Source organism: Podarcis liolepis, assembly GCF_965112155.1.
Source record: "Podarcis liolepis genome assembly, chromosome: 6".
In the NCBI taxonomy this organism is placed as follows: domain Eukaryota; kingdom Metazoa; phylum Chordata; class Lepidosauria; order Squamata; family Lacertidae; genus Podarcis; species Podarcis liolepis.
Genome location: NC_139559.1, coordinates 58047490 through 58073935, shown reverse-complemented (window position 1 = coordinate 58073935; position 26446 = coordinate 58047490). Strand labels below are relative to the sequence as shown.

At 47.8% G+C, this 26446-nt stretch overlaps 1 protein-coding gene across 1 annotated transcript; it reads right to left on the bottom strand.

Annotated features, from left to right (window-relative positions):
- Positions 1 to 22: 22 nt before the first annotated feature.
- Positions 23 to 26446, bottom strand: PCSK9 (proprotein convertase subtilisin/kexin type 9). Its single transcript, XM_083510294.1, has 12 exons — positions 24851 to 26446; positions 21006 to 21197; positions 15434 to 15557; positions 13955 to 14088; positions 11232 to 11373; positions 10315 to 10511; positions 8698 to 8881; positions 5114 to 5284; positions 4702 to 4850; positions 4391 to 4571; positions 3027 to 3208; positions 23 to 2564 (listed from the first exon to the last, which is right to left on the bottom strand). The coding sequence occupies exons 1-12, from the start codon at positions 25031 to 25033 to the stop codon at positions 2367 to 2369; spliced, it is 2037 nt and encodes a 678-aa protein (XP_083366420.1). The 5' UTR covers positions 25034 to 26446; the 3' UTR covers positions 23 to 2366.

The following is a 26446-nucleotide window of genomic DNA, read 5'->3' as shown; positions in this document are numbered from 1 at the left end:
AGCGGAGGCTACACAGTTATGCGTTCCCAAGAAAATTCATATGAAACTTTATTCCAAAAAAAGATGACATTATAAAATGTTTTATATAAAACAGAATAAATAGTTTCCAGATAAAAATGTAAAACCCACAGCACGAGGAAAGCTTTTCTTTACATTAAGCACCTATCAATTACAGTAGTTAATATGTGTGTTAGTTCAAAAACACTTACAAAGTATAACATGCTGTCTACATTACTTATGAAAAAGCTGTTTAGACTGCAGCCCTATGCAGACTTACCTGGAAAGTAAACCTCACTTCTGAGAAAACAGGGAAGGATTGGTCTGTCAGAGTATTTTTAACATACTATTTCAATATACATCAACAGATAAAGTTTTGATTATGTAAGCAGTTGGGAAACTTGACTAAAAACCCAAAGGAGGGAAGGACTTGTGCCTGCTTAAAACAAAAAATTAAATTGTAGCTACCAAGTGCTTTATCAGTAAACCAAACTATTTGGCCTAAATTGCTGACAGTGTGCTTGACTTCACAGTATCTCATGTGTGGTTTATGGCCAATAATAGTTCATGGTCTCCTGAATCTTAAGTGCTTTGGGTACTTTTATCTATTCTTCAACAACTCAGTGGTATTCTTGTAGGCCAACAATGAAATCTGAACTGTTCCCTCTACCTCGGCTGATGACTTTTGCAGTGCCTTCCGCAATTACAGGTAGGGGCAACAGTGGCCAATTAAATATGGCCGCCTTAACATGGGATCACAGTAAACAGTCCTTGTAGATGGGGTATTTCTAGGTTAGAAGGCAGCATCAGAAGTCATCCTGACCACTCCCTGTTTTCAGGGAGGAGGGTTTTAAATTTGCAAGGCTCTCTGTTAATTATTGCAAATGGGGTCCGTAAGGCACTTTAGAACTTGAAATATTGACGGAATGCAGGGGTGTGTTTGTATGAGCTGAATGCTGCCCCTCCATGGGCATGACGACTCCCCCCATCTTTGCTAAACCACAGCAAGATACTGAGATCTCTCAGCCTTAACACAGGAGAGAATTTTTAGGCACTGGAACTTTTTCTCTGTGCTTAGGCAGGGGTGGGGGACCTGTGGACCTCCCAAGACTCCCCAGTTGCATGGCCAGTGGTCAGGAAAGATGGGGGTTGTAGGTCCAGCAACAACTGGAGGACCACAGGCTCCCCTTCCCTCCTGTAAAAGGTTATGGCTTAAGAATCCCAGGAGAGGGTCTTCTGGACTAACCTTATTTTCCTACTCTGTCTTGGACAAGTAACCTTGTTAACCATGTTTGCTGGGGAGAGAAGGTGAAAACAAAACGTTTACAAAACAAGACTGGTCTGATAGGTACAATGCTACTTAACATAGTAAATGGTTTTTTAAAACAAGGAATGACCCCTTTGAGGGGGAGACGCTGAGCATACAATGCACGACATGGAGTCGTAGGAAACTTATTGCGCGAGTGGAACAGCTTCCGTTTGCATAATGGGGCCTTCTTCCCCCCTGCCCCGCACCCTATATCTCTCCTGAGAGTTCCCTCAGCCCTCTGCAGTAGATTTGGGGGCACCACAGGGCACATATGGAGGAGGGGCAGCCCCACTGCATAAGCTCTCATCAGTTACTGAGTTGATTATATCCATCCAAAATCCTGCTTCAGCTACCAGATTAAATGTCTTAAGGGGGATACTCAACATTTAGTTCAAAAGCTTCTAATTACTGCAAAAGGGGAGTTGCTGGTTACACCTCAGACATCATGAAGGGGTTGAGGTCCCACAAAAACCTGTTGTCCTCTCCAAAGCTCCCATTCTTCTTCTTTATCCCCAGCTTTTGAAGAAATACTGAACAGTTCTTCAAAAATCATAGAAGTCAAACCCATTAAGTGAATGCATGTATGTGCATTAATGTCACTTTGAGCCCAGAGCACTGCCCAATCCATGCTGTTTTCATGAAACCACTCTGGGGGTTCACATCAATAAGGAGTATGGTTGGCTACCCTGCAGTTTTGGGACAAGAAGAAACTTGGAAGGAGCCGATGCTGTCACACATCCTAAAGGGCTGGAAGTGGCTGGCCATACATATAAAAGGCAGATAGGGGAAGTATTGACTAACCTACTGTCAACATCATTCTGTGGATGCATCTCAATTGGTATTACTGAGAGGGCATCACTAGAACCATCTCCCCATAGTGAAGATGGTGGTACTATTGGCAAACTGGTAAACTCGGAGCATTCTACTAAGGTCACCCCAAATGCTTTCTAGAGTCCCACCTGGAAGAATATCTTCTTCACTAGGGTGATGTTATGGGGGTGTGGTCTTAACACAGTAGTTCCAGGGATAGATAGTAAAGGGTGGGGTGGGAACAGGTCTGTCACTTATAATTGGAACCATGCTTATCTTCCAAGAGTCTCTTTCTGCAACAGATGGCCAGAGTTGCTGCTCCTTTGCCCCTTGGGCTGCTCAGGACGACGCACGTGTTGTCCACAGAATATGCCCCAAGTGTGTTGGGGCCATGGGACTGGGCACTGCATCCTGTCAAAGTCCAGCCATCATCGCAAGTCACCATCACCTGTGATGGAGAAGGCAAGGTTAGTCAACACCAACAAAGATGAAAACCTCTAGATAAGGCAGCCCCAAAGGTGGCATCCCCAAATAAGTCTATTCATTCTCCCTTGCAGCCTCTTATACAAAGAATCCCACAACCCTGCTGCCACTGCGCCTGGTTCAAGTATCCCTGCCCAAAGAAATGGACTTGCAGCTAAAAGACCACAAGATCATTGTGCAGAAGGGTCTCGTGGTCTCTTAGTCAGCTTGGGCATGGAGCAAATTCCAGTAATCATATGGCAAGTGGCCTCCACTTGAGGCCCAAAAGTGATTAAACTCTGCCAGAGGTTGAAGTTAGGCTTGAAAGAAGCTGTCTGTCATAGCCAGCAGAGTAAGTTGTGGGGTGCATGCTTCTCCAGGTTTCAAATGAGCCCATGGACCCACAATGGTTGGTGACTCATGCCCTAAAGGAATAACACCCACATACCTTTGCTGTGTACTCCAGAGAAGAGTATTCCTGCACCTTGCACTCTAGGCTGGGCGCATGGCAGCAGGAAGCATGCACGGTTGCACCTGCCTGGCCAACACACTGGTCACGGTGGCTTTCTGTCCCCAGTTCAGGTCTGATGCTGTCACTGAAATCTCCAGCCAGAGAATGAGAGCTGCAACCTGCCAGTTTAGATCATATTAGGGTATATGCTCAGTGACACGGGTGTGTGTAGATGAACGCAATCATGGGTACAAGTTGATTTGGAATGTTCACATTGGGAATCTCCATTTTTGTTTGTTCTGTTTGCTTTGGTTTATACTGCATGTCAGAAATTAGCTGGGGTATGGAAGAGGTTTCTGCATCAGCATCACATTCTGCTTGTCTGTCCCCACCCACTCCAATTCACATCATCATCCTACCACATGTTGTCGTTTGCAAGAACCCAAATCACCCAATTTGCTGTCCTTGAAAAGACCAAGCAGTAGTGTGGGATACAGCCTTGTCTGTTCAGACCTACTGCAAGGCCTGTTTCCACAAGCTGTTTTGCCCACTTGGGTGTGCATGCACTGTACTGCTCATGGGCATTGTGCATGCATAAGCAATGTGTGCGGATGTTGCCATGACAATGCAATAGGTTTACATGCTGTTTTAAGGATCCTTGACCAGTACTTGACTTTCCTGCTGCTTTAAAATAAATAAACTCTGCTTGTGTGAGTTTAGAGAAAGGTGTTAGTCAATTTCCAAATAAATTCTATCCAGCTTTGAAGAATTCCCCAAGTGCAAATACAGTTGTACCTTGGAAGTCGAATGGAATCCATTCCAGAAGTTCAACTTCCAAAACGTTCGGAAACCTCAGTGGTGCTTTTGATTAGCTGAAGGAAGCTCCTGCAGCCAGTCAGAAGCCCCGTCGGACGTTCCGGTTCCGAAGAAGGTTCGCAAACTGGAACACTCACTTCCAGGTTTGCAGCATTCGGGAGCCAAAATGTCCAAGTACCAAGGCGTTTAGGATCCAAGGTACGACTGTACTTATAAACTGTTCCATTTTCATTACTGGTAGTTATTAATTGTGCAAACTATGCAAGCTCAGAAAGAGTTGCTTGCAAATGTCGCACAGTGGTCCCAAGATGGCAGGTGGGAAAGCCCATCGCAACCCACACAGTGTAATGCTGATGGGGCTGTGGCTGCATCAAACTATAAGATCTGCAAGTGTGCCACAACACATTATTGGCCACATTAGTCTGGGTCCAGTAAGGGAGTGCTCTTCCCTGCACAGAACCCTCCTTGGCAACACAGAGCCCCCGTGGGAAAGATGCTTTGGCACGACAATATGGATTGCATCCATCACAGCTGTCGTCACATACCTGTCAATACATGGCCGTCCTTGGTGCAGCTGACACTCTGCAGTGCCGTGCCCTCTGCAGTCTGTGAGGGGGCATGAACCTGGCAGTCGGCTTTGGGCCAAATGCAGCACCTGGCAATGGCATAGACGCCTTGGCCCCCAAATCGATTATGAGCCACACACTCCTCCTTGCCTCCGTAATCCTGGAATTTGGAAAGCACAGCAGTGAGACACAGGGAAGTGCCAGCAAGCCTCCATAACCCACGGAAAAGCTTGTGTCTGCATGTAAAACAGCAACTCCAAAACGTAGCCTTGCCCCCCACAGAACATCACCTCCATGCGCTCGCCTCGCCGCTTGCCATTCTTCGATAAGCTTGAGCAGCTGAACATTTCTTCGTTGCTGTTGCAGCGGGCGGCAGCTATCGACTTGCTGGTTGACCCCGAGAGGGAAGACCACACGGAACGACAGTACAGCTGCTCATCTGAAAGGAAGTGGCTCGTGGCCATTAGAGGTGCCTAGCAGTGCCCCACAGAGTGCAGCTCTTTCCCTGGTCCAGCCAACTGGAGAACACACACGCATTCATGAGACCCATCTCAGGGAGGTGCTTGGGAACCAGTCAAAAGTTGAGCTGGAAAAGTGGCATTTTGGAAGGTGGGGGGAGGGGGACGTCAAATGGACCCTTGTCATGGCCTATCAAAGCTTTTCTACTAAAGCATGAAGCCAACGGGAATAAGGATCACTCACCTGCTACCAGTTTGGAGGGAAGCCCAGCTACCCTGTTTGGAGTTAGTAGCCTCTGGTCTTCTGGAAACCAAGCCTCATTGATGAGGTTTTTTCTGGAGAAGTGGATCAGCTTCTGCCTCAACTCGGAGATGGACAGGTCAGGGTTGGAGTTCAGAAGCATGGCTGCAATTCCTATGGAAACGTGCATATTACTCTGCATTATTTGACAGCGGCTGCGTGTGTGTGTGTATAACTAGATTGGGCGATTATCTTTTTCTGTTTTCTGTTATCACAGAATTATGTTTGTGTGCTGTGAAATTAACAGCTCAGTGTTTGGGCTCTCTGTGTGCGCAGCTGTTTAGATGGAATTCACGTTGCTCTTCCATTCATCTGGGCACGTGCTTGAATCTCTCCCATTGACCTCAATGAGACATAAAAGTGCTTAACTTTGGCTGGATTGTACCCCGTAGTCTGTTATACATCCAGGCTACTTAACTGAGTCTGATGCTCTTGCCAAAGAGAGAGAACAAGAGGCAAACACAGGCAAATGTCTGCTTTTTTAGAAAGGCCCCACAGAAGATACTTGGCCCAACACATACATTCACTGTGGGCAGAGGGGTTCTCTGATGGGTGCACTGCTTTACTCTAAAGAGCTTTCCCATTCATTTCAATGGATGGAACAGCCAGTTTCTCCATGGAACGGAATGGTGCACACACCCAGGTGGTCTTGGTCAGGATAAAGCAAACAGCAAGAACCACCTTTTAATCTGCAAATTGCTTTGTTGTTCTTGGGTGTTTACTTCTGCCGATAATTCAGAATACAAATTATTCAGCCATCTGGAACTCCTTTCCTCCAGTATAGCCTAATCGGAGGGGTTATTTCTGTGTTAAGTAAATGCCTTTTCCTTTCCTCCCCTTCAAGCTGCATATTTCATTTCTTAAAAATATCTGTTTTTACACTCGCCACAGGCACCCTCCAGGATGCACAGAACCATTTAGTAAGGAAATGTGTTGGCAGCAGTTAACTCTTCGATGCATTCAGCCTTCGGCCCAACAGCCCACGAGGCATGTCACTATCAGACCATGACACACACGCTGGCATTCCCAGCTGCAGCCGCACAAAGCTGCCAAATGAGCCTGAGGAGCGGGGGAGGGCGAGAGCATGCGCATGTGCTCACGCCGGGAAAATATTCTGTGGCGTAAAGGTCAGGCTGTCATTTCACATAGATGTGCCCTGCCAAGGCCACAGCTTTCAGACACTGAGGATCTGATGGACCACAGGGCAGCTTCCCAGCTACTTACTTGTTATTTATCAAAGTATTTATATTCTGCCACCCATCTCGTAAAATATCAGGCCGATGTACAACAAAATGTCCACCATGCAATATGAAACACCATTAAAAACCCTTTTAAAAATAATCATGAAAATGACTGGCTGATAACCCCAAAAATTAAGCAGATGCACAGGTCTTCAAAATTTGAAAGCCTAACCAGCTCGAGGAGTGTTCCACAGGATGGGACCAGCAACACGGTATGCTCAGCTTCCAGCTGAGTCCAGTCAGGGTTCTCTGTAACATGCCTGGAAGCATGTGGGTAGCCAATGCAGATGTTTTAGCAGAGGTGTCACATGCAGTCGGCCATTTGCCTCCATTCTGCACCAGCAGGAATTTCTGGACTAGGCCCAAGGGCAGTCCTACATGCAGCATATTGCAGAAATACAGTCTCAAGATTACCAATTCGTGAACTACAGTGGCTAGGCTGACCCAATCCAGATACAGCTGTTAGCTTGTGTACTGGATGAAGCCGGTAAAAGGCACACCTATAACCACAGAGGTCACTTGCTTATTTATTATTTAGGAAATTTATATCCCGGTTTTCCTCTCTCGTTACAGAGGCTGTAATAACACAAAGATGTATCCTCTAATGCAGGGTTTCTGAAACTTGGGTCTCCGGCTGTTTTTGGACTACAACTCCCATCAACCCTAGCTAGTAGGAGCAGCGGCCAGGGATGATGGCAGCTGTAGTCCAAAACCAGCCAGAGACCTAAGTTTCAGAACCCGTGCTCTAACGGGTTTGAAATGACAAATACATACTTGGGAGAACCCTCAAGCTGTGTACCTGCTCCTTTAGAGTGCAATCCCAACCATAACAGGCAACGGCCCTATCTTCCAGACATGGAACCACCTATCCACCCTGTCTTCCCAGGATTCAAATTCAGTGCATCGGCCCTCATCAAGTCCACCATTGCATTGAGGCGCCAGTCCAGGTCTTGCACAGCCCCTCCTATTTTTAGATGTTATGAAGAAACAGAGCTGTGGGTCGTCAACATACTGGCGGCAGTGTGCTCCAAAACCCCTAATGAGCACTCCCAGCAGCCTCATATTGATGTTAAATAGCATTGGGGACAAAATGGCGCCCTACTGAGCTCCATAGCATTAGGACCAGGCCAAAAAGCACTTCCCCTGATGTTACTTTCCAGGCTTGAACACACAGGTAAGAACAGAACCACTGCAATATAGAGCCTCCAACACACACACACACCCCAATCGGTCCATCTAGGAGGAGACCATGGCCAACCTTTCCAAAGGCAGCTGAGAGACTGAGTATGAGAAACAAGGTTTCCCTCCCACTATCTCATGATAAAGGTAATCCATCAGGTCAACCAAGGCTGATTTAGTCTTGAAACTAGGCTTAGACCCATGGAGAAACCCTATGTACATAGGGTCCCTTTCACACTACTGCCAAATGTGGGATGAATCCAGCGGGCGCATTTACATCCAGGGCACTGGCAGAGGGCCTTCTTGGGAGTGGCACCCGCCCTGTGGAACGCCCTCCCACCAGATGTCAAAGAGAAAAACAACTACCAGACTTTTAGAAGACATCTGAAGGCAGCCCTGTTTAGGGAAGCTTTTAATGTTTGATGCACTATTGTATTTTAATATTTTGTTGAAAGCCGCCCAGAGTGGCTGGGGAAACCCAGCCAGAAGGGTGGGGTATAAAAAATAAATTATTATTATTGTTATTGTTATTGTTATTAGCTAGTGCAATCCTCCTCCTGCCATCATGAATGTGCTTAATATGTGGGACGGCGGGGGGGGGATATCTATATGGAAAACAGCCATCGATGAATCATGAAGCTGCAGAAGTGGAGGCATATCTGTAATTGCATGCAGTCCTGAGTGATGGGGGCCACTATGAGGAAAACCTTCATTAATTCACTCTTCTGTGTTCGGGTTTTGACTGCTTGATGAGATATAGAAAATGAGGCGGGAGAAAATATTTGCCTTTCACCATTGAGAATGGGAGGCTCAAAACGACAAATTCAAAGGTCACATCTGCACCGGGCCATTTGAAGCACGTTTAACACACATTTAAAGCACACAGCTCCCCCCGCCCACAAAAAAAAATTATAGGAACCACGGTTCACTTCTCACACAGAGCTACAATTCCCAGCATCCTTGACAAACTACAGAGGACTCCTTGGGAGAAGCCATGTGCTTTGAATGTTTGGAGTGGGTGTGACCAGAGACACAGAGAGATTCCGTGAGTTCGACCCTGCTGGGAGCCGTGCAGCAGTCACACAAATTCTGCCGTAAGGTCTTTACCTGCCACGTGCGCAGCTGCTTGGGATGTCCCGCTCTGCGAGGTGAAGCAAGTCGTGCAGTCGCTGGAGGCACCAATGATATCGTCTCCGGGGGCGAAAAGGTCCACACAACGGCCAAAGTTGGTCCCCAAGGAGCCCATGGAAGCAGGCTGGTCCTGAACATTGGTGGCCCCCACCGTGATAACCTATGACAACACGAGACCTAATCATGGCTGGCGTGGAGCAAAGAAGAAAGGCAAACTCCTAGAGGCACAGAGGGTCTTAGATGGCAGAAGCCATCAAATGCAGGAAACCTCCAGCAGGTGGACTGTCTGGCCTCTGCAAGAGACATCCCACTGCTAATTGGCCTGAGTAATTAGTTCCACTGTCAAACCTACCTTTAAACTCTAGTGTATATTTAAACAGCACAAGCACAGGGTGCAACGTTGATGGGAAAACACCCAGAAACACCAGGAAGAGGTCCTGTAGACCCCAGGTGTTTAGAGCAGGGGTGGCCAGGCTTACTGGGCATAGGCCGGATCACTCCCGCGAGATCCTCCGTGGGCTGGGCTGGTGCAGCGCAACGCCGGAAATCACGTCTGTGCATGTCCGCGGTGCCGGAAATCGCTTCTGCGCATGCCCAGACGCCGAAAACCGTGCCTGTGCAGAAGCAATTTTCAGCGTCTGGGCATGCCCAGAAGTGATTTCCAGCGCCGTGGAAGAGTCCCCACGCTGCGCTGCTCTGGTTTAGCACAGCGCATGGGGACTTGGCGAGTGGGTGGCTTGGTTCGGTGGCAGCTCATGGGCCTTAGATTGCCGACCTCTGGTTTAGAGCATTCCTACGCTGCTTCAACAGTTGTGGCTTCCCCCAAAGAATCCTGAGAACTGTGGCTTGTGAAGGGGGCTGACCTCACAGAGCTACAACTCCCAGCACCTGAACAAGTTTTCAGGATTCTCCACGACTGTTATCATCAAGTGGTATAATAGTGCTATAGGGAGAGAGCATGGTGTGGATGTGACCAGAGACTCCAGAAAATATTAGCGTGTGTGTTTTTAATGGCTACTTTCCTCCCCAAACCATCTTTCCCCCAAAATGTCACTAGAGATCCCAGTTAATTTGAACATTCCTCTTCAGCCAACTCTATAAGTGGGCTGTGGTATAGACCCTGCTCTGAGAATCACAACCCACAAGGCTAAGTGCCAGCCTCCCCCACTTTATATCTGGAGTCAATGTAGTCGCAGAAAGGAACCTGTGGCTTGGCCAAGATATCCGCAGCATGTTCTAGGGCAGCAACTGAATCTTTCTCCATCCGTAAGCTGCCCAGTCCTTGGTTTGGAGGATGCAGGTGGCAGCAGTCACCCATCTTTCCATGCCTTGCCCTGGAGTGCTAATATTCCATCAAATGGCAGGTAGGCTAGCCCAGGTGTGTGCACCAGTCAGTACTTGGCAACCGCACAGTGGATGAGTGGCAGGTCCGTGCGGCAAACTGTCTCAATGGAAGAGCGCTGTGTTTACAACCATGTGAAAGATGTGCCCGTGATGAGATAATCTGGAAGCTTCCTTGGGCCACCACAAATAATTACTGGGCTACTTTACTACTGGCCTAGAACAAGGGAGCAAGCTAACCCTCTCACGTACCTCTGGTTCTGATGCCGGTGAATACAAGCAAGCATCTTCCTTGTAGTTGCCCGCTGCAGCGATTATCACCACCCCCATCCGGACCATCAGGCGGCAGGCCATGTTCAGGATGTGGCTGTAGCCACCAGCCAAGGGAAGCAAGACAACCAGAGGGCTGTAGGGCTGGATATCCAGGGTCTTCTTAATGAACTCCAATCCTGTCATGTGAAAAAAGGGAAATGGGCAGCTGAGCTGTCTTGCTCAAAAGAGAGAGCACAAGGCACGACTCTTCACAGTGTGTGCGTTGCCCTGTTTCTGAGCTGGGGAGACAAACCAGTAGAGCACATGTGAAAGAGGGAAAGGAGATTTTTGTACACACATCTGTCCTACTATGCAGAAAAGGAAGGAGAAGAAAACATCTTGTTTGTTTTAAAGTTAGGAACCATGCAAGTGCAATGGACAAAAGGGTCAGCCCTTGATAGCACAAAACAAAAAAACCCCAGAAGACTTTTGTGGGACTTGAAAGACAAACATTTGTTATGGCAAAAACTTTCTTGGGCTAGAGTCCAGCTGACAGGTCCATGCAACCATTAAAGTGGGCTGTGGAGGTCAACATACTTCCACTAAATTCGTAAGTATTTCACCTTTGGGGTCCTCAAATATGAAACCACAAAATAAGCTCCGTCTCTCAATATAAATTAGATTTTGACCGCATTCTCTCTCTCTCCCCCTTTTGTTTTTAAACCTGACCGGGGGGGGGGGCAAACAAAGCGAGAGCTGAGTTCATAAGAACTGGACTGAATATCTAAGTCCATTCAACCTAACAGGCTCCTCCCCCAGGCAGTGGTGGATCAGCAACATCCAAAGTCTGGCTGAGATTTGACAGATTGGACTCCAGAGTTCCGCTCCCCCTTGACAAACAGCTGCTGCTTACTCACCCATCAGAGTGCCACTCACAGTGCCCTTCCCCTGGCAGTTGAGCACTCGGAGGCTGCTCACGCTGGCTCCTTTGGCGATGCCGGCATCCCTCCCACTCACAACGCCAGCCATGTGGGTCCCGTGGCTGTCACACTTGCTGGCCTGCCACAAAGCATAAAGTTCGCCATTTATCACCTGCTTCTGCCCCCTCGCGCACACCATGAATGGCAATCCTTCACGTCCTCGGGTCTAAAACCACCCTTTGGCCTCTGCGTGGCTAAAGAACCAAGTGGTTCCGTTGCCTTCAACAGACATGAGGAAAAAGAGGAACCCAAAGAATGTGAAGTACTGAATTATATTACAGAATTCTAAATTAATTTTTACTGAAAACTACAGTGGTACCTCGGGTTAAGAACTTAATTCGTTCTGGAGGTCTGTTCTTAACCTGAAACTGTTCTTAACCTGAGGTACCACCTTAGTTAATGGGGCCTCCCACCGCCACCGCGCAATTTCTGTTCTCATCCTGAAGCAAACTTCTTAACCCGAGGTACTATTTCTGGGTTAGCGGAGTCTGTAACTTGAAGCGCCTGTAACCTGAAGCGTATGTAACCCAAGGTACCACTGTATTTGGAAAAAGAGCAATGGTAGAATGTCGGGGTGACGTGAAGACATAATTCAGGACAGTAATTGATTAAATGCTACCATTATTGGAAGGCGCAGGGAGAGAAGAATAGATGCTCCCAATGTAAAAGGGTAGGCATGACTGGAGCCATAATTTCATCCTTTCAAAGCTATCTTGAAATTCTATGCTGTCCAACGGCCCCATTATTCACCCCTTCGCTAGACAAAAACAACTGAACCCTTTCCCCTCATCTTGTGAAGAACTGACTGCTCTCCCTCCCCATTACTAACATGCTAAATCGAGGGGGGGGGCTGCAGAGGTCAAGAAAAAGATTAGGGGCTTTAAGCAGATCCAGGTTGTGCCGCAAATATGAGAGGCTGGAAGCCCCTTGATCCTTCACATAAGGAGTGATTGTCATTACAGATAAAAAGCAGCTGAACTGCCTCTGGCCTACTTGCTCAACTGACACTTCCCGCTTCAAGAAAACACCACCCCAGTGGTGCCGCCAAACACAGTAACACGTTTTTATGAGGAATTCAGCAACAAAATAAGGGAACATGTTGTCGGCATGACAGCTCGCGTTAAAAAGCAAGTCATGAATGTTACAGGGCCTCCCCTGCCATACACAAACGGTTAAAGCATGACAAGAGCACATGGGGCCTTTCAGATGCGACAATAACTCAGCAAAGCACAAAAACGTTGATTGATAATGCCTGAACAAAAGCCTCACTGTGACTGAATAATCCATGGGGTTGGCTCAAGGGGGAAGCCTGAAGAAGGGGGCTGGCTGAAGCTGGCTTTCACACTCTGCCCACCTTTTGACAGCCCCTCCCCCTCCCCCAAAACCTCTCCCTAGAGAAAGGGGACCCTGCTGAATGGAGCAGCCTCTGGTGTAAAGGGCTAAGGGAGGATCCTCAGAGGTCAGGTGGAGGTAGCTCCTGTAAGGTGCTTCTGCTCAATTTGCGAGGACTGGCTCCTTCCTCCTGAGCCCACTGCACCTGAAGGAGCGTCTCCACCCCCACCGTTCTGCCCGGACACTGAGGTCCAGCGCCGAGGGCCTTCTGGCTGTTCCCTCACTGCGAGAAGCCAAGTTACAGGGAACCAGGCAGAGGGCCTTCTCGGTAGTGGCACCCGCCCTGTGGAACGCCCTCCCACCAGATGTCAAAGAGAAGAATAACTACCAGACTTTTAGAAAACATCTGGAGGCAGCCCTGTTTAGGAAAGCTTTTAATGTTTAACAGACCACTGTATTTTAATACTTTGTTGGAAGCCGTCCAGAGTGGCTGGGGAAACCTAGCCAGATGGGCGGGGTATAAATAATATATTATCATCATCATCATCACATTCCACCCCATTCAACAAGGTACCCCAACCCAAAGGAGTGGCTTTTCTGGGGTGGAGGCCATCAGGGTTGAAAAGTCAGCTTCCACCAGACTCCTTCTGTGGGCTTTCCCTTCAATTCAACCCACAGAGGCAGGATGAAAGCCCAGCCTCAGGTGTCAAACTGCAGCGCAAAAATTAGTTGGTATGAAAATTTTGGTTCAATTTTATTTGAAAAATGCTGCCCTGGACCTTATCTCACTGGCTTTAGGCCTCTTAAGATGGCACTGAGCATGTGCACAGATTTCCACCGCAATTGTGCCATTCAGTCTGGAAATCTCCATGCAATGTACATATCTGAAACCACCTTAAGAGGCCATCCCGCCCTGGAGGAGAGGAAGTGACCCAATGGGAAGACTAGGATCCAACATCTTGGTCAGAGGGAATCTGGCTGCAGTCAGGTCTGTCCACAAATGGCATCTCACTGGGATGCACAGAAGCACATTCAGCATCCACCATGGTGAGTGTCTGTTAAGAACTCACCCACTTCCCAGCGGTACAGTTGCGAGCATCCCTTTTCAACATAATGAAAAAGCGAGCCTGAAGAAACTGACAGATTGAATTACACATGCTGCTCCCACAGAAACACCGTAACTGGTGCTTAATCCCACAAATCTCCTCCAAGGACTAAAGGTTTCAGGGTTGAGCCATCATAATAAACATAGGGTTCTAGCAACGTCACTGGTAAAAGGGGAAGGTGGCAAGAAAGTCGTCATCGCTCATGAAGCAGAGCTGGCGTACCTGTCGGTGGAAGCGAGTGCCATCTTCTTCTGGGACGTTCTCAAATTCAGTCATGAACACTCTGCCCTCGATCTCTCGGTGGTTGCTCTGGACCCCAGTGTCCAGCAGATAAACTTCAACCAGGTCGCCCCTGTCTAAAAAGAGGAGAGAGTCAGTCAGTGACGCCAAGAGGCAGTGAAGGCATTGCTCTCAACGCAGCATCCCAGCATGCCAATATACAATGAGGTTTATCTTGTGCAAGCAATTTATAAAGGGAGCTGCTCCAATTTTGTCTTGTACGGAGCAGGCAGGCAAGGAAATGGAAGATTGGACTTAACACGATTATCCCTTCTATTCTGGTGATCAAAGGCAATACAAGTGAGTTGGCTGCTCTGTTTCTGTGTCGTTAAGGCCAGATTTGCAATCTTCGGAAAGCGGAAATTGGGGTGGGGGTGAGTCAGTCTACTTCGCTATTTAAAAAGTGAAGTAGCCTATCCAGTAATTATTTGAGGTCTCAGCATTTAACCATCTAGTGGTTTTAGCAGAAAACAAAAAGTGATATTCAGAAAATCCACTCTGCTTATTGTTAAATTTATGTTTTAATCAGAAACATGTGTATAATGAAGTACATGTTTTAATTTCTCCCCCTTCCCCGCTTCCTCCTCCCTTCCTATAAATTCTAATTGTTACTGATACAAAATACCTTTTACCCATCAAAGCAATCAATGCAATTTACTATATATAAAATTTCATATCTGCAACAATTGTAATCATTTTGGCACAAACACTTATTTCATTCATTTATTAAACTTACTAGTTGCTTGTCACCTGAAGGTCTCCATTTTGACACAACTTTGTTAATAGATTCAGAAACGTTTACCTGAGTACTTATGGTTGTTTTATTTCCATTTTAAATTTCATGTAATTGTTGCATGTCATATGCTCTAAAGTAAACAAAGATGTATCCCAATGCAATCATGTTTAGAGAAGGAAATGAATAAAAACTATGTTGCAAAAAGAATACATGCAGAGCAATTCAAAGCAACCCTCACACCAAGCCGGGTTGGGTGGGTGGATTCAGCAAGGCTGTTCCTCTGCTTATCTCCACTGGCTCAGCCCAGCCCTGCATCAGCTGCCAAGCATGGGGATGAGAGGCAAGCTGGCAAGTCTTCGCCAGCAGAAAGCCCCCAGATGGAGTTCTCCTGGGGAAAAGAGGGGCAGGACTAAGCCAGCCTGAGATCCACTGGATCCGGAGCTGGTCTCGCTATTGTCATGTGACGGTCTCAGGCCCAAATAGGGCTGTAAGGGCAGCAAGCATGTGAAACAGGGCCTTATTGGTGGTGGCCCCACGCCCATGGAATGCAGTCCGATGTGAACCACATAGTGGCAGACCAAGCAATCAGTGATAGGTAGTGCCATCCCTCTGCATAGGATTTTGTTGTTGACTCCATAGATATTTGGCATCTCATGCACACATGGTTGAATGGGAATATCACCTACTGGGAGGATTATATTCAGTAGATCCGTCTTGCACAGGGACAATCCGGCCCAGGTTCCAGGGAATGCTCTGAGCAAACACATAGGAGTCTTCTTCTATATAATCCACATGCGGCAGTCTCAAAGCCTGCACAAAAGACGACACGGGAAGAACGGTGCAAGTCATGCAAGAAATATCATCGACATCATCCTACTCTTCTCCTAAAAGTATACAGAGCATATAACAGGAATGGGGGATCTGTGGGCCTTCAGATGTTGCTGGACTACAACTCCCATCACCCTGAGCAGTGGCCATGTTGGCTGGGGCTAGGGGGAGGTGGAGTCCAAAATCATCTAATGGAATGTGGAGAGAGGCCATTTGTGTAATTTCCTCTTCTCCCTGCAGCTCCTCCCCATCAATGAGAGAGCATCTGGAAATTCAGATTTATACAATTAGTGCCCTGGAGCAACAAATCCACTTTTAAAAAGAAACTGGTTTCAAAAGTGACCGGGAAATGCACCGAAAAGTAGGTCAACAGAGGATTAACATGCAGATGGTGGCTCAAACAGATCAGGACGAACGCTCAATAAAGACTGGATACAATCTAAACTCTGTGTAAACCTTGTGCAAGCAAATCAGGATGAATGCTTAACAGGTGAACTGGAGGAGCCGTGAGTGCGGCTCAAATTGATCTCAACAGAACTGGGGTGTCACCACTGAGAAGGCCCTGCCTTGTGTGGTGACCTGCCCATCCAACCTTGTTCCATATTCATTCGGAAGCACAAACAGAGCCTTCCTTCCCTGTAGGAATCAGAAGCCAGTCTGGCTGGTACTGAGGAAGATGAAGAGACATGCTGGAATGAGGAAACCTAGCAGGGTGGGAAGGTGCTGGAGATTTAGGGCAAGGGTAGGGATGAGAGAGGAAAATGAAAAGGTTGGTGGTGGTAAGGATAGGAGTGCAGCAGGAAAGGTGGAGGGGCTGAGAGAAGGACTGGGGAACCTCTGGTCCTCCAGATGTTGCTGGACTGCAATCCCATCAGGCCCAGAAAGATGGCAGGACAGAGACCAAATACTTCTCTTCTTCTCTATGCACAACATGTCCTCCTTACAAAATTGTGCAGGCTTCTGTTTCATATATGTATTCAACTACGCCTGACATCCAGCAACATCACTTGCTCCTGTAACTCTTTCTGTGAGTCCATTCCCTTCATTGGGCAAAAAGATTCCTGCATTGCAGGGGGTGGAACTAGATGACCTTGGGGGGTCCCAGCTCTGCAATTCTCATAATTTTATCATCTCTGATAGCTTTGTTTTTAATTTTCTTGTCATTACCATTACAAGTTATGCAGCTATTATGGAACTCAGCATTACGGCGAGTACTTAACAAATGGAAAAAGACATACTCCTAATTCTAATAGCAATTCCAATGTCTGACAAAATTCCTTCCAACGTCTGATATCTAGCTCATATTTGCTAATTTCCCCTTTGCCACCATTTAGGGAGCCTTTCCAGCCTCTTTTTCTCAAAGCAGCTCAAACTGTTGTAGCGGCAAGTCATAAATTCTCCTGTGTGCAATCAGCGCTTGAGACCTTTGTTGGTAAATATCTACTGCATGCAGGAAGCACACCGTTGACGGACTGTGGGAGAATCTCCTTGCTGCAGGCTAACTCTGTGGTCGCTGCCCCCCACAAACATACACCAAACACGCATACACAATCTCGATCTCTCTCATGCTCCCACACAAATTCTAATCCTCTCGCCCATTCTCTCTTTGGGTATGTGCATGCATGCGCACACATCCGTCTGTGAGCGCTCCTGAATATTTTCCCTTCCACTTCCCTTATGCGTGTGCAGACAAGCCTTTGTGACCGCAAGCACAGCCAAACAGAGGGCATGAGATGCTCTTCCCTGCACCTGTCGCAACTTGCACATGGATGTCTAAAACCCTGCAGAGAGAGCCGTGTCAACGAGTTGTTTTAGAAAACCCAAACCAGGAGTGTTTGCATTCTGCATCGGATGATTTCCCCTAAGCAGCGGCACACCTGGCATCATCTTTAGCGTTGCAACGCTCTTAAGTTCTCTGATTCGCCGACTTTCACAGAGCTACCAGCCTGAAGCGTATCTGGCATAGTAAGCAGCTAGGAAGTGATTAAGCAAACCTATTTGCCTCTGCTGAGTCTTGCATCACTTTGGATTTCTCAAATGGCACCTGCCTTATCGTAAGATTATGAAATGTTTGGAAAGGACCACTGGGTTATCAGTTGTCCTGTAAAAAGCCATAGGAGTCCATGCAAATATGCCCTTCTCAGAACGCAAGGGGGAAAACCATCACAAAACACCTCCCAAACACTTCCCATGGGGACAAACAGGAAAGCTGCTTCTTATTTGTATCTTGCCAAGGAGGTCAGAACATTAGCCGTGCCGTAATCTCATAAAGTCAACACAGCATGCACTCCTGCCCAACGAGAGAACGTTGTGGCTGAGCAGGGACCTGAACCTGGTTGTCAGGGAACTGGCATCGGAGCTAGAGGCGGAGGGAAGGCTCTCAAATGATGCTGGAGAAGGGCCCAGCAGGGAGAGAGGCAGCTCCGCAGATGGGGAAGCAAATCAGCGCAACACCAGGTATATAGAGGGGCTGATGGGGGAATCGGCGAGAGGGCTCCAGGACTCTTCACCGGACACCAGCGGGGAGAGCACGGGTCCTCCACTACCCACGCCCACCCTGCGCAGAAGACTTCCGTGCAGAGAGAGTAGGAGGAGACTGGGTGTCAAACAACTTTTATGTTGGAAAAGATTTAAGAAACGCCCACTGACGGATTCTGCTAGCGACTGAGGCAGCCACGAAGTGAAGGGCTGCCCAGACTGAAAGGTTTAGCAAGGCAACAAAGCCTGGAGAGGCGGCAACTTATGCACGAGCAACCCATACACATTACACTGGTATTCACATCACCATAACAAACCCAGCACTCTGAGCCAAAACACCACACTACAGTCATTGGGGAAATTGGGAAGCATCGTTTGATGGCAAAATCATTCCCAGCAACGCTGTGATCACTGGATGGAAGAACGCTTTTAACTGTAAAGCAATTACTTTAAGAATGTTCTAACTGTAACTGCTTTTTAACCAAACGTTTTTAACCAAAACTTTTAGATGTTTTTTGTTACTGTTTTTTAGAATATTTAAACTGCTTTAGAATGTTTTTGCTTTGCTTTCAAATTGTATGTCTATCTGCAGCCCTGGGGCTCCTTGGGGAGGAAATAAATTCAGTGAACAAGTTAAGTATTTTTCTGCAGAAAAAAAAGATCCATTTTAAAAAATGCATTGTTTCATAAAATCAATTAGTAACATAAGGAATGAGTACAATGCCAGTAAAATTGTTCAGTTTCAAAGGGGGAATCAGTGTGTATGCGCGCGCGTGTGTGTGTGCGCGCGTGCACAGGTCTTTGGCCACACAGTAAGCCCACAACTTATGTTGTGTTATGTTCCAGGGAGACAGCCGAAAGCCAAAGTCACATATAGTGAAAACAGAATCACAGACTTGTAGAGTTGGAAGGGAATCTTTCACTCACTGTGAGGCTCAAACCTATGAGCCTGAAATTAAGAGTCATGCCCTCCCATTCAATGGGGGGGGGGAATTGCCAAGGTCATATATTCCCCAGAACCACCTCCCTTTAAATTTTTCTTTATTTTTTTACCACACACATAAAGCTGAATGCCCACAAGTTTAAGTTGGATGTTTACTGTACTAATATTGGAATGTTAACTGGTCCAGCTCCAGTATCTTTCATTTTTCTTCTCTTTAAGATTTAAACAATATAAAGGAAGAGCATGCTGCCAAATTGTGATGTCTTAACTTACTTTCAAGCATTCCAACTAAAGCACATTTTTCAAGCAAAGCTCTTAAAAGTGCACTTCCCTGATTTATTTATTCTTACCCCAATCATATATTTTAGTTCAACTACAGTTGGCCTACCGGCTAAGGCTACACAGGGATGGCGGCCTACATTGACCCCCACTTTTCACAACTCTGTGCCTCGCTGCCACTGACTGAGAGAAGGAGGCGTTCAGTATGGTGTGGGAGCAGAGCAAAGCCAAGCTGCTCCTTCTGCCCCTGCGCCATGTTGAGCTCCTGCGGCCTTGTTCCCCCTTCCTGCCTATGAGCGGCGGCCATATGCAGCCCCAGGAAGACAAGAGAGCAACACAACCACACAGCCTTCCCACTACTGGTTATGGGAAAAACAATTTGAGATATTTATACAACAAGTAGAATTCACATGGTGTACTTGCTCAGTTTTGTGTACTAAAAACAACTCAAACACCACTCAGTAGATCCTGGTCGATTTCGGCCAGTCGCACATTGCCAGAAGACCCACATCATTGCCCCACACAATGGGGAATAGGGACTTAGTGAAAGTTCATACAACAGAGATGATTAAAAAATAATAATAACTGTAGGGACGACAGAAACCAGAAACAAAAAGCAGACAGATGTACAAGTATTAGCCCCCCAAAGTGTTTTGGGAATTTTTCTTTCTGCTCACTTAAGCATTCTGCTTAGTGCACCAAAAGAAGAGTCTGAAACTGAAAGAAATCTCACTTGAAAAAGAAACATCTGTATACATGCAGCTGGTTTTAACTAAGCAAAAGATCCCAGCAGATTCTGTTCCTCAAAAGCCAAATTCTTAACCTTTTTTTTCCCTTTACAGATATTAACAGCTGTTGAGATGATGGTGCCTTGCTTTTACTAGCCAGATTTCTTTAAAATATCTATATTTGTTGTTGATATGGCATTGCACAAAATATATTCAAAGACAGCCATCTTTTACAAGATAGTCTTGCTCCAACCTTAGCAGGGAGGTTTCAACTAGATGGCCTACAAGACCCTCCCTTCCCAGGGTTTGGGTGGCATTTGGCATGGCGCGGGCGGAGACTTTTACTTGCAGCATGGGTCCTCCCCTTTTCCCCTTCCTCTTCCCCCAGTATGGCTCCCCTAAAGGTAAAGGTAAAGGGACCCCTGACCATTAGGTCCAGTCGTGACCAACTCTGGGGATTCGGCACTCATCTCGCTTTATTGCCTGAGGGAGCCGGCGTACAGCTTCCGGGTCATGTGCCCAGCACTAAGCTGCTTCTGGCGAACCAGACCTCTCCAAATCTCTCCAACCCTCTGGAGCAGATACTGGAGCTGTGGGCAGCCAAGAGCACCCATTCCACTGGTGGAACCCCACAAGGTATATTTTATGCTGCATTTGATAAAACTGTAGAGCCAGGGGAGCCTTGGATGAGAGACATGCCAAGATCTGAACGTAAATAAGTACCTATTGTGCTTGTAAATACTGCTGGGCTCTGTCAGGGACTGGGAGGAGAAGATAGGAGACTGACTTGGAAATGAGAGGAGGCAACAGGACTGGTGGGCCTGCCTTTTCCCAACTTGTAAGCATACTTTTGACAATAGTTTCTTCCACACTCTGGACATTTCTGATTGCACCGTGATGGACTATAACTCTCCTCGTCCCCGCCCATAGACCATGCTGACTGGGGCTGACATCTGGAGCGACCCTGAGTTCCCCAGCCCCGATGCAGAAAGAGGGACTTACCATGTGCAGCACGTCGCTGCTCATCTTCACGAGAAAGCCCTGGAACAGGTCCTCAAAGATATGCAGGATTTTCGTCAAGTAGCCATGCCTGGCTGCTCTGGCCTGCAGGCGCTTGGCGGTCCTTGACGTCTGAGATTTGTGGGTTTCCTCCTTAAGCACCACAATGTATTGCCCTGGCAGGCGCCACAAGTCCTGCGTTTAGACAAAACAGAAGTAGAGAGTCGGTAGGTGATTTGCAGAAGCGTGTGCCCCACTAGGGGGGTGGCGCAAGCACAGGGTGGGGCTCTGGTGCCCTTAAGAAAGTGCGAGATTATGCTCCCAGTCCCACATACTGGGCACTGCCTCTTCTGCATGCTCACTTCTTCTGACATGCATATGAAATGAGCCAGTGGTGTGGCAGAGAAGGAGCTAAGCGCCACTGATTTCATAGCAGGAATGACAGCGACATCCCCCTGAGGGTGGCCTCCTCTGCGTGCCAACCAAATAAAGCTTTTCTAAAAGACAAAATGACCAGATAACCAACCACCGATAACCAACCACCCTCTATTATGGCTAATCAAAATAGCGAGCAAGCTTTAGAGGTCCACCAGAATTCTCCATCAGGCTGCAAATTAAGCAAAACTTGGAAAGGGGTCCCTGCATTTATCCAAAAATCATTTTGGCTTTACAGCCTCAGAAGAGATGTGGGTGTGCTGTCACGAAGAGGGCCTGCATTTCAAAATTACCGTATTTTTCGCTCTATAACATGCACCCGACCATAACACGGACGTAGTTTCTAGAGGAGGAAAATCCATAGGCATGCCACCCGTAGGCATTCCCTCCATAACACGCTCAGACATTTCCCCTTACTTTTTAGGAGGAAAAAAGTGAGTGTTATGGTGCAAAAAATACGGTAACTACTGCACCACTGTATTTAACACCTCACTGGAAAGGAAACAGATTCCACTCAACCACTCCTCTGACTTAACATTTTTTGGCTCAACACAGCCACTTTAAGAAGCAAACAACACCTTGTTAAGCGCACACACATAAAGCAGCACAATCTTTATTTGCGTAGTGAACGACAACTGAGAATTGATGTGGTTTTGAAAGTGAAGGAAAGATGTGCTGGTCGTTTTTCCAGTTCAAAATCTCTCTCTCCTAGCAATTCCACCCACAGATATGGATATAAACGTATACAACTTTGTGTAAGAAATAGCAGGAGCAGGGAGAGATTTTGAGTGAGGAAACTGATCAGCAAAGAAAGGATTGCGCAAACACAAGCTCACACACCTCTACTAAAAATCTGCTTTTTATTTTTTTAAAAAATTGGAATTTGTTGCACACATCACCATGTCATGTATAATCTGCCCCTTTGAAGGAAGCTGTTATCAGAGGCAACTATGAGAAAGGGGGAAGGACCAGGAATTTTGTGAAGCAAATCTTGCTGAATCCAGCAAATTATTCTCCCATCTTCTAGTCAATCGCACAGGGCTGAGATGAATGGGACATGGGAGATCCAGAATCAGACCTCCCAACATCTTTGCTCAAAAGCAGTCACATCCTCCGATTTGGATCAGGGTTGGATGCTGAGTGAATTGGGGCCGGGGAGCTTCTTCTCTGCACTGTTTCCATGATTTAAAATCCCCACCTCCCAGAAGCTGCTATTAGCTGTGGAGCGTGGAAGACATAAACCATTACTGGATGTGCTTTCTCTCGTCTCTGTAGCAGCGTTGGGCAGAGGAAATTTAAACTGGGGAAAATGTTTAAAAACCGGTCTTTCAGCACTAAATCCTGATCCAAATCATTTCCCCACCCCACCTATAAGTGCTTCTTAAGATGCCGAGAGATCCAATTATAGATCTCCTGCGTTGATCACATATAGATGCCCCCCATCTTTTAGCAATCTCCATTTGTGTTCCTTTTTCTTTTCATTTTTCACACACCCCTACACTGTTCTGATTTTTTTTTAAAGAAGCCAAAACCAAAATCCAGTGACCCTTTTTTTGGGGGGGGGGGGCTGCATACACATCTAAGAAATCCAGGTGCTGACTGCTCACTGCTTCCAGTATTGACCATACCACCTGGTTCATCGCTGGGCAGACTCCACCTCTAAAAGCCAGGGAAGTGAATTTGCAAGAGCACCTTGACTCTTCCTGACACTCCCTTGAGAGGAGGTAGGTCAGCCGTGCACCCTGCACAGCACAAGCCAAGGCAGCAGATATTCTCTATCATGGCTGGAGCTTGCAAGGCAGGTGGACTGCACAAAGGCATCCAATCAAAAGAGGCAAGGCTCAGAAGTGCCCCAAAGACAAAAGAAAGACAATACAACGCAGAGTGCCAGGAGAACAACCCCCTGCATTCCCCAACCGCTCCCTGGATGCCAGATCTTTCAACTCACATGCAAGACAAAGCAGGCATTTTTAAAAATGAATAGTTCCAATAGAAGCCATGTCACCAGAGATCACAAGACCTTAATAGGCAGATCTACCTTTCAGCAGACGAGGAGGTTCTGAGTGAAGGCAAAATGCAACAGGTGTGCATTCGTTGCAAAATATCCTGGAAGCCTTTAAGGCATGCCCAACGTTACAATAGTATATGACTGGTGCCTGGCCAAATTTCCTAAAATGGATGCTTCACAAAGCCTCTTCCTCCCGCTGCCTGAACCTAACATTTCAAATGTCCCTTCTTCAAGAGACAACACCCCCCTCCCCAAAAAAGAGAGGACAGGGGAATGATTTCATAAGGAAACAGAATAGATCCAAAATAACAGGGGAGGGGGGTATTGGGTCCCTGTTCCCACAACAGCCTTTGCTTCATGAACGATGATGCTAATAATAAGCCCATCCCAGGTCCTGACCTACCGCGGGTGTCTGAATTTGGCAGCAGAAATCCCAAAGCATGCATTAGTATCCTTCCAAATGGGGAAAACAAGTTTCCAGACAGGGGAAGGGGTTGGGGAAGCAGTGCCACAGAAACAGGGCTTCAAGTAAACCTAGGTTCCTCCCATGGAAATGTTTCTGAATGCCAGAGCCCTGCCCAGAAACAAGTGAAGCTGACTATAAGGAGGAGAGCAGCCTGGGGCATATGCAAAGACAATGTGCAGAGAGATTATTTTCCTTCTCGCCCAAGAAAGCACAGCCCATTTAAGAAGCCGCCTCAAACTGAGTCAGACCCTTCTAACTCAGCGTTGCCGGCACGGACTGGCAGCGGCCCTCCAGGGTTTTCACGCAGGGAACCATTCCGGGTCCTGCCTGGAGATGCTGGGGTTGGAAGCAGGCACGCAAAGCTTCCCAATAATGCACACTCGGCTTCAGGTGGGGCGCGGGGGGGGGGTGGTCCAGAGGGAGGGAGCAAGGCAGAGCCAGGCAAGATCCTCTCTGGTTTAGGGGCTGACCGCTCGCAAGCAAAGGAACGAGCATCTGTGCAATGCGAACCCGGGGCCTCTATGGGGTCCTTTGGGCAATCCTTACATTGCCAAACCCTTCAGAAGTCCCACGGAATTCGCTGTAGCTTATACTCCCGGGCAACTGCAGCCTAAGGTCCCAAGCCTTTTTTTGGGGGGGGGGGAATCTCTTCGATGTGTTTTTTCGGCAGTCAAGAGGCATATATACATTTTATGAAATAATCAATAAGCTCCATTGCAGCGTGTAAAGCTACTTTTGCACGGGAGCCAGGGGCTCTCGCTGCCCCCCAAACCCCGCCTGTCTGGAACGACCAGAGTCCTCAAACTAGAACCCGAGCCTCGGAGGACGGAGGTGCCCCCCTCCAGGCCACCCCAAGGCGAGTGGGAGAGAAGAAGCAAGGGCACCAGCCGGAGCCGGAGCCTTCCGAGTCCCTCTGGTCCTCCTCTCCATCATGGTCACCTTGTTGCTCCGATGGAAAGCGGCGGACGCGCTCCGGTATTTCCCCAAGTCGGCCTGGCTCTCCTCCTCGAAGGCGAAGGACGCCACCAGGTCGTCGTCCTCGTCCGGATCGTCGAGGTTGGCAGCAGCCGGAGAGAGCGCGCCCAGCAGGAACAGCAGCAGCAGCAGCAGCGGAGCGCCCATCGTGTCCCCGGCTTGCGAAGAACGCGGGAGTCGGCAGAGACCGAGAAGAACCCGCCGCGCGCGGAAAGGCTCGGCTCTGGAGCGCAGCGCGACGCCTAGAACCCGGCGCGGGCGGAGCCTAGAACCTGGCGGGCCCTGCAATCAGCGGGCTGCTGGCGCGAGCTGCCCTTGGCGCGGCGGCAGTTGCACCGGGCGAAGGATCAGCAAATGGGAATCGCATCCCACAGCTCGCTTGCACACACAGCGCGCACGCACACCCCCCTCGCCCGCTTCTTTCTCGCCGCTTCGACTTTCCCTCCTCCCCTTTGCCTTTCCATGTGCTCCTCTAAATCTTTTTGGGGCGTGGATGTGCCGGATCACGCCACTATTATCCCATCGGACCATCCTATCTCGTTAAACATTAATTGGAGTTTCTCTCATCCCTGGAGATCAAGTTGCTGCCCCGTTTTGCTTTTCCTGGCGTCAAATTACAGGATTACTTTCGCGTGGGGGTTTTTTTTTTCTTTCTTTTTCTCAAACGCATTCCATTGCATAGCTTGCAGAAGGAAAAATGTCCTGTATATATTCTATGCATGAACACGATTGGAGGACTGCGTCTCAAGGGGATAAGGGGGAGCAGTTGTGTATGTAAGGAATTCGAGAAGCAATAGGCATGTTGTGGCATTGCACAGATGCTCTTTGGAAAGCTTTTTTGAAGGAAACCTGGAAAAAAATGTCTACAGCACTCCCCAGACTCTTGTTTCTTCGGGGTACGATAGTACTTCCATCCCAAGGAAGTACAGCTTTAAGTTCCCAAGAGAACGAGAATGAACATAGCACACAAAGAAAGGCTGAGAGACCTCTCTATCCCCCACCTCAGGGCCCTCACTAGGGCACAGCCCCTCTCGCTGAAAGAGTGTCTTTGCCTGGCTGGAATGTGACCTTGAACTGCCAGAATGTTTCTTGCTTGCCTCAGTTGCCTGGATGCAGAGGCGGGCTGTAGGGTTCCCTGACTTTTGCATGCCTGAATGCAGCCTGCTATACAAGGGTCAGAGTGGCATCCACTGAGCCACCTACCTTTGCCTCTGGCTCCGCCCACTTCTGACTGGCTCCACCCACCACTGGCCTGCAGTGACACAAAACAAAGCACATATGTAGCCCACTCCTGCTAGCTGATTTTCTCTTTGCTGAAAGACCCGTGGATTGAACCTAGTAATCTTAGAATCATAGACTCCTAGAGCTGGAAGGGATCCCAAAGGTCATCCAGTCCAACCCCCTGCAATGGGGTTCGAACCCAAGACTGAGATTAAGAGTCTTGTGCAAGCCAAGCATGTGGTCTAACCACAGAGCTATGGATCCTGCCTTTGACACTGTCAAATACAGGTGAGCCTATAGAGACAGAATGAATACTTTATGAAGCCCAGGTCAAATATT